Raw genomic sequence first — 16,252 nt, forward strand, 5'->3', positions numbered from 1 at the left:
AGACCCCGTGGACGGGAGAGGCGGCGGCTCCACCAGGGGCCCTGCTGAGGGCAGGCAGGGGAGGAGGGCACTGGCCATCCTGGCCGGGCAGGGGTGAAACTGTGAGCCACAGCCCTACTCCCTCACTGGCCTGTGTCACCGTGTCTGAGGGGCCACCCTGGGCAGTTTCCCCAGACAGACCCCCAGAAGCACACCACACACACAGGTCCAGCGGAGCAGCTGCCACGCTCCTGGGATGAAGAGAGGGGAGGAAAGTTCTCACACACCCTCCACCAGACGTAGCCGCCTCCCTGCGACTTTAGAGCTTCGGATGATCACTATGCAGTCACTCCTGCCCAGGTCTGAGTCCCGCACACCTGCCTGGGTGCCTTGCTGCCTCCTGCAGCCGATCCTGTGCTGAGCCCTGAAGCCTGACGACAGGCCTCGCCGTCCACTCTCCTTGGCCAGGCAGTACTTCAGCACGGCCCAGCTGAGTTCCCCTTAGGCCCTCCTTGTAAAACAAGGTGTGGGTGGAGGGTGGGCCCACTCCGGAGAGCCCTGCTCGACCACCACATGAGAAGGCAGGATGTCCCCAGAAGAGAAGCGGGGCCCCTGCAGCCGGGAAGCCAGGGCCTCCATGTTCTGGGTGCTGGGGTGGGGCAGTGAGCCCCTCAGACGATGGCGGACCTCTCCACCCTGAATCCAGGCTGGCCCAGCCAAATGTGGGGCAGCGATGCTAAGGAATCCCCCAGCACAGTGCTCAGCAGCCTGGATGCTTGTCTGCCCTTCCTGAGTGCTTGGCTGCCACGCAACAAGGACCCGATGCCACAGAGGGCAGTGCAGGTGCCCCCGCCCACAGCACCCTGGGATGCCGGCTGTGTAAGTGCCCTCTTTGACGCCTGTCTCCCCTGCTGGCCCTGTGACCTCAGGACCACTCCCTCCTCACGGCTCTGGATGCACCCTCACCTCTGCACCCCCGATGGTCCCTAGATGCCCTGTTTTCTCTCTGCACACTTTCATCCAGGCGTGTTTCGGGGGGTCCTCATCTAACTCACCAAAGGTGACACCAGCTGCCTCACAGCAGCTGCTCCTGCCCGTGACAGCGGCTGAGTGCTGGGCATCCCCCCGCCCCCAGCAGGCAGGGAAGCCTCCGGCAGCCCAGTCCTGCTGCCCATGGGTGGATCTGTCTTCTTCACCTCAAAGGCTCAAACCAGTCCGGCAATTTCTCAAGGTTCCTTTTGCACTACAAACAGGGAAGGGGGCCCCCAGTACACAGAGATACCTTGGAGAAAGTGCCTGCTGACAGTGGGGGGCTGGGCCCACAGGGGTCTGCCAGCCCCTCCTAACACCCTGGACAGGGAGGGGTCCCACATGCAGACAGACCCTTCTGCAACCTGGGCCATCTGAGAAGTGACCTCTCACACCAGGTGTCCACAGCTAAGTCCAGGGGTCAGACCAGGGGCCAGGTGGGGAACCTGGTGCCAGGCTGAGCGGAGACATGAGGCTTAGAGACCCTCTCTCACAGCCCCTTCCCCCTGCAGACCCTGGCTCTCCAAGCACACCCCATGTCTGAGTCCACCAGGGCCTGAGGCCCTCAGGGCACCTCACAACATCACCTCCCTCCTCTCCTCCTGCTCGAGCTCCTTGGAAGAACCAGCCCATCACCTCCCTCCTCTCCTCCTGCTCGATCTCCTTGGAAGAACCAGCCCTGCATCCCAGCACCTCACACTGGCAGGCACCCATCACCCGTCCTGGGCCCACTCTGCTCACATCTGTGTGTCCCAGCCTGTGAGCTCCCTGCTTCCCCACTGCTGCACCTCTGAGCCTGGCAGGTGCCAGACAAGTGCAGGGCATTGGCAGCACTGCCACACACATGCCACAGGCATGTGACACCTGGGCTCCGCCAGGGCGAGGAGCTGGTCCCCTTGGGGGCTTCTCCACCGGCGGCCTGGACCTCGGAGGCCACTTTCCATGTTCCCTGGCTCCTCCACCTGCAGAGGGCACACACAGAGGAGCTGCTATGCCCGCCTGCCCTTGTGAGGGAACAGGCACAGCCCTTCACACGGTTCGCTCACGTTCCACCTGACCCTGGATGGGGCCTGACTGAATCCTTGGCCTGGAGGGCGCTCCCCTAGCCGTGCGGCCTCAGCCAGCCCTGCGATGCCCTTGGCTGGACTAGTCCCGTGCAGGCTGTCAGAGGCGAGGCTGACTCCCCGCAGCCCAGGACCACCATGCACACTCACCTGGTCCCGACTCTCTTCAAGGGCCTCTCTCAGCTGTGACTGTGCCAGTCTCAGGCTCTGACGGTCCTGAGTCACACGGTCAAGTTCAAGTTTTTGGATTTGGTTACCCTGTTTTTAAATGTCAGTTTCACAAGTATAAGAAGAACATTAGCAACGTGATGCATGCTTCATGCAGAAACTTCAGAAAAGCAAGAATTACAAAATTTAAGTCATCTGTGACCACAGCACACCCGACATGCTGTATCTCCTGGCCCTTCCTCCACACACACACATGCTGCCACCACGACATCATAGGCCATGCTTTCTCTTTTATAATGTCCAGAGCATTAGACACTATTCAAAAATGTGGTTTTTAATGGCGGCACCATAATTTACTGACTTAGTCAATACGGTTGATGATTCAAAGCTGATTCCAAATCTGTTGTGCTATTATAAACACCAGAGCAATGAAAATATGTTCAGCTAAGTCCATACACAATGTTCAGTAAAGTTCCCACAGCAGAGTCATGAAGTTAGAGCACACCGACATTCTTGACCACTCTTGATGTATGTTTTGCCTAATGACCTCTGGAGAGGTCACCCCAATTTAGGCTCCTATCATCAGGATTTAATTCCTTTCTGCTACTTTCTCTAGAGGTACCAGGCTTTGCAAAAGCTGCTAAAAGTTCACACATTTGTCAGGGCTTGCTTGTGAAGCCCCTTGCTTTACCTGCAGGCACGTCAGGGCTGCCCCTGGTCTGTTTTAGGCCAGGCTGCCTGCCCCTCCCTGCCCCGCCTGCCATTCACCTGCAGCTCCTCCCGGAGCTCGGCCTCCTCCAGTCTGTGTGTCAGCAGCTGGACGGTGATGGGACTCTTCTCGCTTTGGGTCTGGTGGGTAGAGGCCTCCTCTCCGAGCTGCAGGACCCTGTGGTTGAGCTGGGACAGTTCATCCCTACACTTCTGACTCTGGAACAAAAAGGGAGAAAACACAGGTAGGAAAGTTATTTTTTTAAGCCAGCAGCATCCCAGGGGTCCTCAACCAGGGACACTCTTCTCCCCAGGGGATGCTTGGCAATCTTTGGAGACCATTTTGGTCATCACAGCTGGGGGTGGGGTTGCTATTAGCAACTAGTGGGTGAGGCACTCGCTCAGTGTCCCCAGAGTGACGGGCTCTCAGGCCACCGGGTGGAGGATGAACTATGATCAATCCCCCAAGAAACAAACGCTGGGCACCAGGAGCACTCACATCCCATCAACATCCCATCACTGCTCTGGAGAACTGGCATGCTTTTCTCGTTTCTCCCACGGTTATTTCTGACATTATCTTATACAAGTTGAAGGAAAAAAAAAAACCCAGAACCCTAGCTAAACCTGAGGCATATGATTCTCTTTAAAAATCTGATCACTGTCATTAAACACAGCACACTGATGAAATGACCCACTTTGCAGACAGTGGATGCTGGACGCTGGCGGTGCAGCCTAGGATAAATGGCAGCCAGCAGGCAACACAAGGAAGCTCGTTAGCGCCAACCGTGTGTCACATGCCTTCACACAAACCATGTTTTGCTCCTCTGCTTTTCCCTAGCAATTGCTCCGGAGGCTGAGGGTCTGAAGCCCTCTGTGCCTCGGAGCAGGGTTCATGCACAGCTAGGCCGATGCATCACTGTCGCCCCAGGGTGGGTGTTCCCACCGTATCAGCCAGACTTGGGGAGGCAGGCAGCGGTGGGAAGAGGCAGATGGGAACTGCGGGTGTCTCCAGGGTACAGCAGGAGTCTGGGAAACCAGAGGTGACAAACGCACTCCCAGAGTGAGTGGGAGCTCAGCAAGGACACAAGGTCAGCAGGTGAAAACCTACTACGCTTCTATGTCCTGACAGTGAACGTGCAGAGACCCACGAGAAAAACAAAACGCCATTTCCGCTCTGGCCTGGAAAGAGCTTGGAAGTCGGCACTCCCACCCTCCCAGCAAGAACAAAGAAAAAGCTGAGTAACTGAAAGTCAACAACTCTTCTCAGGCCCATCAGAGAACTGAAGTCACAGGGCAAACCAATGCTCTGAAAACCAGAAAGAAAGACAGGCGAAGAGCGTCACAGCTCACCAGGAGCCAGAGGCTGGAGGCCTGAACAAGGTGGCTGCTGTGGGTAGAACCGGGTGCACAAAGTCACCAGTCTGGGGACAAGGCTGCTAGCAGGTAATTCAGGTTAAATGTGCTCGCAAGGTGGGGTCCTAATCCAATGGGACAGTGACTTTATAAGAAGACACAGTGAGAGGGGGCTCCCCACAAGCCTGGAAGAGCCTCACGGGAACCAGGCCGGCCCCGCCTTGACCGTGGCCTTGAGAACCTTGGGACAATAAATCCTGTAGTTGAAGCCGCCTGCTTGTGGCGTCTGTATGAGCCTGAGTAGACTAGGACCGCGCCTGTTTTGAAGTACACAGAGCGTTCTGCTCTCTGCCCTCGAGGGAAACCTCCTTCTTTACCAGGCCTGAACCAGCGAGGGGATAGCCAAGTGGAGCCCCCGCCAGCTGTTCTGACCCAGTGTCACTCACTCCTGGACGGGCTAAAATAAGAGTGACAACACCAAGTGTGGACAGGGATGTGGGGCAACTGGACCTGGCAGACGCCGCTGGCGGGAACATTAACTCTTAGTAGCTGCTCTGGAAAACAGCTGGGCAATTTCTTATAAAACTAGACATGTAGCTGCCGTACAGATGAGCAATTGTCTCCTGGGCATCTATCCCGTGAAATGAAGACCATCCACACAAAGACCTGCCTAGGAACGTTCATTGCAGCTTCTGTGACGGCCCAAAACTGGAATCAGCCCAGCCATCCTTTAAAGGTGAGCATTAAGACAAGCTGGTTCCAAATTGGGAAAGGAGTCTGTCAAGGCTGTATATTGTCACCCTGCTTGTTTAACTTACATGCAGAGTACATCATGCAAAATGCCAGGCTGGATGAAGCACAAGCTGGAACCAAGATTGCCAGGAGAAATATCAATAACCTCAGACACGCTGATGACACCACCCTTATGGCAGAAGGCAAAGAAGAACTGAAGAGCCTCCTGATGAAAGTGAAAGAGGAGAGTGAAACAGTTGGCTTAAAGCTCAACATTCAAAAAACTACAATCATGGCATCCGGTCCCATCAGTTCATGGCAAATAGATGGGAAAACAATGGAAACAGTCACAGACTTTATTTTCTTGGGCTCCAAAATCACTGCAGATGGTAACTGTAGCCATGAAATTAAAAGGTGCCTGCTCCTTGGAAGAAAAGCTATGACCAACCAAGATAGCATGTTAAAAAACTGGCAAAGGTCCATCTAGTCAAAGCTATGGTTTTTCTAGTAGTCATGTATGGATGTGAGAGTTGGAGCATAAAGAAAGTTAAGTGCCCAAGAACTGATGCTTTTGAACTGTGGTGTTGGAAAAGACTCTTGAGAGTCCCTTGGACTGCAATGTGCAGACACCAACCAGTCCATCCTAAAGGAAATCAGTCCTGAATATTCATTGGAAGGGCTGATGCTGAAGCTGAAACTCCAATACTTTGGCCACCTGATGTGAAGAACTGACTCATTGGAAAAGACCCTGATGCTGGGAAAGACTGAAGGCAGGAGCAGAAGGGGACGACAGAGGATGAGATGGTTGGAAGGCATCACCGATGCGATGGACATGAGTCTGAGCAAGCTCCAGGAGTTGGTGATGGACAGGGGAGCCTGGCGTGCCACAGTCCTAGGGTCGCAGAGTCGGACACAACTGAGAGACTGAACTGAACTGAAGACGAGCTGTGGGACGTTAACGCCTTGGAATGCCATCCAGTGGCAGGAAGAAACTACGTGGACACGCAGCAGGGAGCCGTGCTATGTGCAGAGAGGCAGTCCCAGAGAGCTCACTCGGGATGGTTCCTTGTGTGTCACTGGTGAAATGGTACAAGGTTGGCTGTCCTCTGTCACTTTCATCAGGAGGCTCTTCAGTTCCTCTTTGTTTTCTGCCGTAAGGGTGCTGTTGGGGCTGGGATAGGTGGGCAGAAAGACAGATGGCGGATGTCGCTGTGAATGAACAATATGAAGGACCTAGTGGCGCTGCAGCTGGGTTGTGGAGACATGAACCTGCACAGGGAATAAAACCGTGTAGACCTGACACCACACGAGAGCATAAGCAAAGCTGCGGGAGCACGTGGACTTTCTGGGTGGTCCCGTGGTTAAGAACCTGCCTTCCGAGGCAGGACACTCGGGTTCCATCCCTGGTTGGGGAACTAAGATGCCACGTGCCGTGGGGCAACGAAGCCCCTCCCCCAAGAAAAAGAACACCACCCCCCGCCCCCGCAAAAAAAAAAAAACTGGGGAAGTAAGACCTACAGATGCATCAATGTCAACAGCTTGACTGTGATGCTCATTAAGGGCTGACTTGTGCCCCCCCACACCCCAATTCAATGTTGAAGCCCAAACCTCCAATCCTGTACAGAGGGACTGCAGTTGGAGACGGGGTCTTAAAGAGGTGATTAAGGTAAAACGAGGTCATATGAATGCAGTATGATGGTGCGCTAATAAGAGATGATGACACAGACGCATCTGAAGGAGGACCATGGGAGGACACAGGCAGGACAGTTGTGTACAAACCAGAGAGAGGCCTCAGAAGAAACCAGCCCCGCCCTGACCTGAACTTCTAATTCCGAGCACTGTGAGGAAATAAACTTGGTTGTGTAAGCCCTTCAGTCTGTGGTGCTTTGCTGTGGCAGCCCTAGCACACTAACACAGACACTATACTAAAGTTTCATAAAACGTGGCCACTGGGGAAACTGGACAAAGTGTACTCCTCTGTAATATATGTCTTACAACCACATGTGAGCCTGCAATTATCAGTAATAATTTCAATTTTTAAAAAAATTAAAAAAGAATGACACATCCAAGCTGTGTGAAGTGAAGTGAAAGAAGCTCAGTCGTGTCCAACTCTTTGTGACCCCATGGACTATACAGTCCATGGAATTCTCTAGGTCAGCATACCGGAGTAGGTAGCCTTTCCCTTCTCCAGGGGATCTTCCCTACCCAGGGACCAAACCCAGGTCTCCCACACTACAGGTGGATTCTTTAGCAGCTGAGTCACAAGGGAAGCCCTCCTAGCTGTGTGCTTGGGTACAAAAGCCAGTAAGAGAGACCAAGTGCAGAAAGCACTTATTCGTGGCGCAAAGGGAGACCAGTGTGGTGGTCAGTGCTAAACAGCATGAGAAGGGCATTCACGTGCAGGCTAAAGGGGACTGACCAAATAGTAAGTCCATCCACTGAGGATGATGGAGACCAGGCTTTTCACTGCTAGAGGCATAAGTTATAAATACAGAGAGAGAAAGCTAGAATCATCCCTGTGATATTGGAATTGCAGAGTTTAAATTTATGATTTTTGGTAGAGAGCTGTACAAATAAATATACCTGAAACCACGTGCATGACAGCATAATAAATATACCCTCCCGAGTTCCATGCACTAACTGCATTTGGACATAGTGATGACCCCGGAGCTGTGAGCACCCCCAGTACCCAAATCTTGGTCTCCAAGTACCATTCTGAGCTAAAAGTCACCAAGGATTCCTTGGAGAAGTGGCTGCTTCCAGGGTTGGGGCAAGGGAAGTACCAGATGAACCTGGAATATCATGGGACACTAGAAAGTAAGGAAGTGCTCAAATAATGACCAGGACCTGTCTGCAAGGCCCAGAACTCACCCGGAGGGGGCTCTTATTAGCCAAATCTGGGACAATTGAGCATGAAAATAAACACTGATGGTAAGATATTATAACCCATTAAATAAACAGGGAGAACCACTCTGTGAGAGTTTGATGAAGAACAGGACATTCACATCATATCAAAGGATTTTCCTATAAAATGTTCCGTAATTACCAAGGGGAAAGTAACTTTGTGAAGAAGCCTGGCCCACAGCACCTGACCAAGAATCTAAGGACGTCACTAAAGCTTGTGTCCCCGGACAGGATAGAATGAGAAGGGGATATTTCCACATAATCGGAATCCAATTATAAGGAAGTTTTAGACACACCAAAACAACTGCTTATAACCTTCAAAAGCACCAGGTCCTAAGAACAAGGAAAGGCAGACAAGCCACACGAGGTCCCGGCCGTGGCTGATGAGGCTACACCCTGTCATATTCACAGTGATTCCCCAACTTGGAGTGGGAGGGGGCTGATGGGCCAGCAACTCTTGTAACTTCCATAAAAATGTTCTGTGTTTCCTTTCTGTAAGTTTGAGATTATTTCAAAACAATGGAAGAGGGAGGGGGGCATCTGTTTCACACCAGGGGTCAATACTTAACCTGCGTGCAGAGCTCTTCCATCTCAGAGCAGGCCTTTTCCTTGTCTCTCTTTAAAACCTCAATTTCCTTCCTGTTGAAGAAGCAAAGTTAACAGTGTCACTGATGAGTCATTGCTCACCGTGGTCACTGTGGTGCTGGTTTGTACACCTGTTCTCGATAGCCTACAGCCACTGGTCTGTCACTGTCCTACACTGTTACTGTGCTGGTCCAACTGGATCCCAGCCTGGGAGCCAGAGGAACCCTGCCAGCACTGTAAGAACAAATCCTCCACGACATTCCTCAGTTGCACAGCACATGTTAATCTCTCTCCAGCACGTGGGAGTGCTCTTCACACCCAGAAGCATAACGATCAACACAGCCTTACATTTGCTGACGTCTGCTGTCAAAAGGGCCCCAGCACCAAACTTAGGGAAAATGGTTCCTGGAGGGAAGAAACCTTTCAGATTTCAGAACTGCTGTAACGTAACAGTGATCGCTGGGTGACCATCCACTCTGGATTCCACACTTTAATCGTCAGGCACTTTTATCAAATCAACACCACATTCTCAGCAGTTTAGAGCTGAGCTCATTTGAATTTTATTAAAAAAAAAAAAAAAAGCCAAACCCTTCTTAGATGAGGCTCTGATAGTGAAAGCTGAAATCTACCAACAAGTATCCCTCTACAATACACACAGCTCCTGCCTCAGTGCTCAGGCCCCTGCCCTAGACCCCTGACTCTGACACACTGAAATCAACAGACCAGGAATGAACCTTGGACAAAAGCACAGCTGAAATCATCATCAGGACAAGAAGAAACAGATTCTCCTGGCCCAGGAAGGTTGTAAGAGGCCCTCCTGCCCCTACAGGGATGCAGGATGCCTCCTCTGACCCTTGAGCACGCTATGGAGTATTCTGTAGGATGCCTGAGCCCTCCCATGCCCATCAAGGCTGGTCGGAGGGCAGCACAGTTCTCTGCTGACTGTTCCTGGAATGTGGGTTATCTGTGAACACGTCCCACTTTCTACAGTAATGCCTTCTGAGCTTCTTCTGTGATGAGCAAACTGTGTCTGGGATGGGTGGCTGGGGTGGGACCCATTAGCTGGCCCTTACCTCTGTGCAGCCTCCGTCCTTTCTGAAGCTTCAAACTCTTGTCGGATCCTCCCCAGCTCTTTTCAAGAGAGTGTTTTCTTCAGAAAGCTTTTCCAACTCGATTCTGGATAACAAATTTTAAAAAGAAAGAAGAGTGGGAATTCCAGGAGCTGGTCACCCGACAGAGTCTGGTCTTGCAATGACCCCCAGCCCCACTTTCCTTCCCTGGATGGGGACACAGGGCACCAGTCCCTCCCTGTATCCAGTGTTAACCTGCTCTGGCTTGCATCTCCCAAGAGATAAGCTACAGAAAAACAAAGCTTTCTTAGCTCCTAAAAGAGCCAGTGACTAGTGTGTTCGGCACCTTGGTTCTCTGTGTTTACAGCTGGCCCCTTCCTGCATCTCCTTACCTTCACTGAAATGTCAGCGTGCTCATAGCTGGCACCAATGCAAGATGCTGGGTGAGAGTCCTCACAGAGTTGTTGCAAGGAAATCCCCTCCAGGGACCCCGAGCACAAAGCTCAGGAACACAAGGACTCAGGAAGCTGAATCCTATGGGGAGTGCCCCCTGTCCTACACCCTGAGGTCAGCACTGGAGGAAACTGGAAAGATGCCCGCGTCAGCGGACGGAGGGTGATCCGATGCAACGTGGAACCTTCAGGAGGGGAAAGCAAGTACTGACAGAGGCTGCCCAGGCCAAGTCTGCCTGGAGCCCTTGGCTTCCGATGCTCTTAGTCTCCCTGGAAGGTAACTCCAGTGATGTGCAACAGATGAGCAACTGACCAATAAAGATCATGGGGACGCAGCTTGAAACCCACACCTGTCGCCCAGAGAATCTATCCTTGATATGTGCTGGTGTCACTGACACTTATTCCCCTAAACATTAGGTCTCTACCTGGCATTAGCTTCTGGTTTTTTCAATCTAAAAGTACTCAAGCACATGACCTCATGTATTATTATAATATATATATTATATAATATATAATATATAATTATATATAATATATAATAATTATATAATATATAATTATAATAATTATAATATAATATAATATTATTCTTATAATATCAAGCATAAGTATCTCCTTCATAAGCATAAGTATGATTTCATTTTTCTCATGAGGAACTAAAGAGAAAAATTAAGACACAGAAGTCAATGGAATTTTAAAAGAAGTGAAGGGTTTCAATGAGGAGAGTGATCTCAAATGAGGTCTGTGTTTTGAACTGTTATTCAGGCTCCTGGATGGAAAACAAAATTGATTCGAGGCAGGTGTGTGTGTGTATGTGGGTGGCAGCAGTGGGTGGGGTTCTGTTTCCAGTTTCCTGGACCTCGAGTAAGATGGTGGCTGCCTTATCCTAGTCCTCCACATTCACCAGATAACCAGAGCCTGTGCAAAGCTGATCATCCAAGGTGCGGCGTCCTCACAGAAGGTTATAGAAACCGCAAGGGACCTTAAACAAAAACCCGAATGCTGAAATCAGAGCTGTGAGCATTAAGCAACACAAAGATGGGGTTGCCCTGAGCGTTACCCTGAGGCCAACACCTATATCGGTGTGGAGAAACCACACCAGGGGTGCGTGTGCTGGGCTGGTTCCCTGGAAGAGGTTAAGTGGTCTCAGATTAAGAGGCTCCCAAGTCTTCTTGGAAAAAGCAAAACACATCCTTTCTGCAGGGAGAATCCTCTACTACAGCTCCCAAGAGTCCCAGAGATAAACATCATGTGAACATGAGCTCACAATCAAAGGTCACCACAACGTATGTGGGAAAGGACCACTGATGAGAGTCAGAAGAAGCCAAAACAACAGAATTAGATCCCAGATATTGGAATTATCAGACACAAACTTGGGATAAATATTATTAAATGTTTACTTAAATAAAAGATGGAAATAAAAAGTGGACAAGCAAGCAACAAGAAGCTATCAGAAATGATCAGGCAGGATCAAATAGAATGTTAGAAAATGAAAAAAAAAAATCAATGTCAAACTCAAAGCTCACTGGTAGATTAGATATAGCTGAAGAATGAATCACTGACCCGGAACACAGAGATATGAAAAAGTACCCAGAACATGCCATGTACAGAAAAGAAGCTGGAAGAAATGAAAGAGAGGTTAAGAAAAGGAGGAAAACTGAAAAGATCTAATATCATACATCCAACTGAAAAGGCCACTGAGGGGAGAGGCAATATTTTACAAAGAATATCTGAAAGATTTTCATAGGACACAAATCTATATATTCAGCAGGCATAATATTTCTAAGTACGGTAAGTAAAAAGAAAACAGCACCTATGCCCTACGACTCAATTCCATTCTTAGGAACAAAAAATGGGGTTCCCCAGAGCCCCCCCAGGGGTTACCACTATCCCGACTTGAAATAGTGACCCTGAGGGACGTGTTCTGGGTGCTGGTGACACAGATGTGTCCAATTCATCAATTCTTCCGACTGTATACACGTGTGTATTTTTTTGTGTGTGCATATAACACTTCAATAAAAAGTTAAAATGAAAGAAATACACACCTAAACACACCGAAGAAAAACCACAAAAGATGGAGAAGCTAACAGCAACCAGAGGACACAACTCAGATCACCTCCTGTGGGTACAGAATAACAGCCTCTAAAAGACGTCTGCATCCAGAACCTGCAAATGTACTATTTCATAGCAAAGGGGAATCAACGCAACAAACAGAATTAAAGCTGCTAATTCACTGCCCTTAGATGGAAAGAGTGTCCTAGACTGTCCACTAGGGCCCTCCACTGTGGAAGAGCAGGCAGAAGACTGGGAGTCAGGATGGAGCTCGAGGAGGACCAACCAGTCACTGCTGGCGTCAGAGGAGGGTGTGGATCAGGAATGGGAGGCCTGCAGATTTCCTCCCAAGCTTCCAGAAAGGAAGGCAGCTGCCAAACCGAGACTTCCGCCCAGTCGTAGGCACTTCTGATTTACAGGCTCGAGCACCGTGAAGTCCTAAGTTATGATGCTTTAAGCCTCTGACTTCCTGGTAACTCATCACCACAGCAATGGAAAATGGATGTTCACACAGAGCAGCCTGCCCAGGTCAGAGGGCAGAGGGCAGCCTTCAACTGTGCTTCAAGGTTTGTGCTCCTAGGAAGACCAGCCTTCAGAAATGGGAGAGAAGCTGAGACATTTTCAGATAAGGAAAACTGAGGGAATGTACTCCAAGGACAGTTTCATGAAAGGCCACACATCAGAGTGAAGAAGATGGCCCCATAAAGAAGGTATCTAACCAGACATCCAAGCGGAGGACCATTCAGTAAAACGCCCGGTCTGGAGATTTGAAAAACGGCCATGTCCAAATGCCTTGAAACAATCTACCAAGACAGACCCAGGAGGAAACATAAGACCTGAACAGACCTGTAACAAGGGTTACAGATGCGGAAGAATGGAGCCTTCTCCACCCACCCCTTGGCGTTGAAAGCTGCAAACACCTGTCTCACTCCGGGCTGCACCCCAAGCTGTGACAGCAGGTGGCAGGTGCCCAGGAAACCCTGTCCAATGATCTAGACACCACTGAGACTGGAGCTGTGACGTTAGCTGTGGGGCCAACATGCCAAGGCGTGCCGCGAATCAGGAGAAGCGGGGAGAGGCCCAGCACAGCCCCTGGGCCCGGGGGCTGGGTGGAGGACGAGGACAGCACTGGCTCCTGTGCCTGTCCAGAGGAAGTGCCCGAGACAGAGAGCAGAGAGGGTGTGTGGCCGCTGGGCTGCTCCCGCACGGAAGGCCCCGGAGTGTGCCAGGGGCCTGATGTGGACTCGCAGGTGCACTGGGCCCGAGACCAGCCTTCGATCGCAGCCGCAATTGCAACAGTGGGTCCACAGATTCACCTGAGGCTCTGCCACTTGTGAGGCCCAGCACCACCTCTGCTTCATGGAGCAGGAAGTTCAGAAGTCAGCCCACCACGACCAAGGCTCCACATTGTCGGGGGACCCCCGTGTCTGAGGAAGAGGCCTAGAGCAAGGTCTAGAGGGTGATAAACAGTCCAGGCGCCTCAGGGGGAAGGGACGGGGGTCTGGGAACAGAGCCTGGTGCTACTGGCTATGCCAGTATTTTCTTTCTCAAGCTGGGAGGTGCACTGACATTTATTCCTTGGCTTATCATAAATCCCACGTGATCTGTTTTCCGGTGAAGCAACGTGCCATGGTCACCCTGCGGGCAGGAGCTGGCTCCTCAGCTGGACATACCTGCGTGTGCGGTGAGCCAGTGTCCTCTGCCCAGACAAGGGACACAACAGCTCACGGAGCCTCTGTCTCTGCAGGACGCGGTGAGCTTGCGGGAGTGCCGCGTGGGTGCTCATGGGACCAAAAGACACTGGGTAGAGAGCCGCAACCATAACACACAGCTGTGCCTGCCTGCAGTCACCCAGGTCATCTCCTGAGTGGTGCTGGGAGGCTCCTAGCAAAGCCCTTCTAGAGGCCTGGGCTCCTGAGATGGAGTGGGTGCCGGCCTGGGCCCCAGGGGGGCTGGGGAGGAGGGCCAGGCTGCACACCTGACGCTCCATCACCGGCTCATGGACCTCCTCCCCACCTTTAGCCTCCCCTCAGGCCTCTCCAGCCCCTCAGCTTCCTGGTGGGGCCCGGAGGATGGGCGTGTGGGCCCTTCTTCTCTAGCACAGAAGATCATGTTCCAATTTTCCAAATAAACCTTTTCTCTCCTTTGCTCACAAATTTCAGTTTCTTTCAAGAACTCCACTAACCCAAACTAAAGGCCTTTCCCATTATTTGGGGGCATTTAGGCCTTTCGTCCACCTCCCCAGGAGCCACGAGATGACAGATGAGGGAGACTGTGTTTTTAAAGTCAGATTTCTTGGGACCTCCCTGGCAGTCCAGTGGTGAAGACTCCATGCGTCCACCACAGGGGCACAGGTTCGATCCCTGGTGAGGGAACTAAGCTCTCTCATGCCATGCACACAGTGTGGCTGAAAGAAAAGTCAGACCCTGTGTAAAATAACCTGTTCTTTCAGGGCTCACCACTCAGGTAACAAGTACTTGTGACTGAGCAATCTGCCCAAATTCAATTTCAAATCCGGGTTCTGGGCAACAAACCCTGGACCTGAGATCCCACAAGGTCGGGGTGGCGGACCTGAGCCACTGGAGCACCTCCTGTAGCCGCGCTCTGTCCTGGCTCAGCCGCCACGCGTGGCCCCGCTCCAGCTCCGCCCTCCTCTGCAGCTGCTCCCACAGGCCTCGGACCACCTCCTGCGACTCCGTGTGCAGCGTCGCCAGCTCGGCCTTCTGACCCTGCAGCATGCCAACCTTGAGCTGGAAGGCCCGCTCCAGCTCCCTCCTCTCCTCTGCAAAGGCCCTTTTCGTCACCTCCATTTCCCTGTCGTGGTCATTAACCTGAGGAGAGAGGCATGAGTGATGTCGACTGGGGACCCCAAACACAATTCACTTGACGAATCAAGGCTGCCGGGTGCAGAACCCAAACAGCGGGTGGCCCAGCTTCAACAGGGTGCCGGGGCCCGTGAAAGGCTCCCTACGGCTTGTGTGGCCGCCTGCTTCCATCACTTCCTGTAACCTCCACTGCAGCCTCGGGGGGAGGCCCGCAGGTGCAGAAGGGAGGCTGGCAGCCCGGCGGGCAGCTACAGGAAGAGGGCAGAGGGGAACAACACCTCCACGAGGCCTGGAAGGCAAGGCCACAGCAGGCACCCAGGGGCAGGACCACCCCGTGGCCATGGTGACACCTGACAAGCTGTGGGCACCATCCCACCACAAAACCCACCACAATCGAGTAACAGAGCAAGAGACACATTCACCCAAGAATGTGGCCAGGGTGGCCTAGGAGCCCCTGAGTGCCAAGTCGCTTCAGTTGTGTCCAACTCTGTGTGACCCTGTGGACTGTGGCCCACCAGGCTCCTTCGTCCATGGGATTCTCCAGGAAGAAGATGGGAGTGGTTGCCACACTCTCCTCCAGGGGATCTTCCCGACCCAGGGATTGAACCTGCATCTCTTATGTCTCCTGTCTTGGCGACATATCTCCTCTTTTCCACTAGCGCCACCTGGGGAGCCCCTGGTGCAGGGCAATCACAGGAACTAAGATTCTGCTCCCAGAATCTGCTTCAGCTGCAACAGAGCTGGGGGCTATGACTTCCCAGCGCAGGGCAAACAGGGAGGTCTGGCTTCTGCACCAGCCTCCGGACATGGGGATGGACCCTGCTCCCTCCTATTATTAGCTATTCCTTCTGTCCTGCCTCCTTCCAAAGAGGGTGGAGGCACAAAGTCAAGGTCACACACATTCCCTGCAAACCTCCATCCCCCTGAGCGCGCTCACTCTGGGCAGACATGTGTGCAGAAGCGTCTCAGCAGCAGGAAGTTCCCCTAACTCTGTGGCCTCCCTCAGTCCCCTGACCTTGGTCTCCAGCTGGATCTTGAGTTCTTGGTAACGCTCCTTCAGCAGCTCCAACATGATCTCTGTTTTTATACTCGCTGGGGCAGAATCACCGACGAACGTGATGGTGCCTGAAAATAAGAGGACATGTACATTGATGTTCTGCCCAGAACACCATGGGATCGAGCACCTTTTAATTTCATAGCTGCAGTCACCATCTGCAGTGATTCACGGCCAGCCCTCCTGGGCCCAGGTGTCCCCACGCCACGCGTGGTAGGGGGCACACTCACATTGATTCAGAATGGGAGTGTGGCCACTGCTGGGGTTTCATTCATGC

General features: G+C 52.1%; 1 protein-coding gene across 1 annotated transcript; it reads right to left on the minus strand.

The window, feature by feature from the left end:
* Positions 1–2,364: 2,364 nt before the first annotated feature.
* LOC113903644 (ninein-like protein) lies at positions 2,365–16,043 on the minus strand. The gene is made up of 5 exons (XM_027560129.1): positions 15,937–16,043; positions 14,668–14,927; positions 9,596–9,698; positions 8,507–8,576; positions 2,365–3,167 (listed from the first exon to the last, which is right to left on the minus strand). The coding sequence occupies exons 1-3, from the start codon at positions 15,991–15,993 to the stop codon at positions 9,626–9,628; spliced, it is 390 nt and encodes a 129-aa protein (XP_027415930.1). The 5' UTR covers positions 15,994–16,043; the 3' UTR covers positions 2,365–3,167; positions 8,507–8,576; positions 9,596–9,625.
* Between the last annotated feature and the right edge of the window lie 209 nt (positions 16,044–16,252).

The sequence above is a fragment of the Bos indicus x Bos taurus genome, chromosome 13, assembly GCF_003369695.1.
Source record: "Bos indicus x Bos taurus breed Angus x Brahman F1 hybrid chromosome 13, Bos_hybrid_MaternalHap_v2.0, whole genome shotgun sequence".
Classification (NCBI taxonomy): domain Eukaryota; kingdom Metazoa; phylum Chordata; class Mammalia; order Artiodactyla; family Bovidae; genus Bos; species Bos indicus x Bos taurus.

Excerpts from the sequence above, each read along its gene's own strand:
- LOC113903644 (XM_027560129.1), bottom strand. The coding sequence starts at position 15,993 with ATGTTGGAGCTGCTGAAGGAGCGTTACCAAGAACTCAAGATCCAGCTG. Across the intron at positions 14,928-15,936 it reads AGATCCAGCTGGAGACCAAG|GTTAATGACCACGACAGGGA; the intron begins GTCAGGGGACTG and ends CTCTCTCCTCAG. Across the intron at positions 9,699-14,667 it reads GAGGTGCTCCAGTGGCTCAG|AATCGAGTTGGAAAAGCTTT; the intron begins GTCCGCCACCCC and ends TTTGTTATCCAG.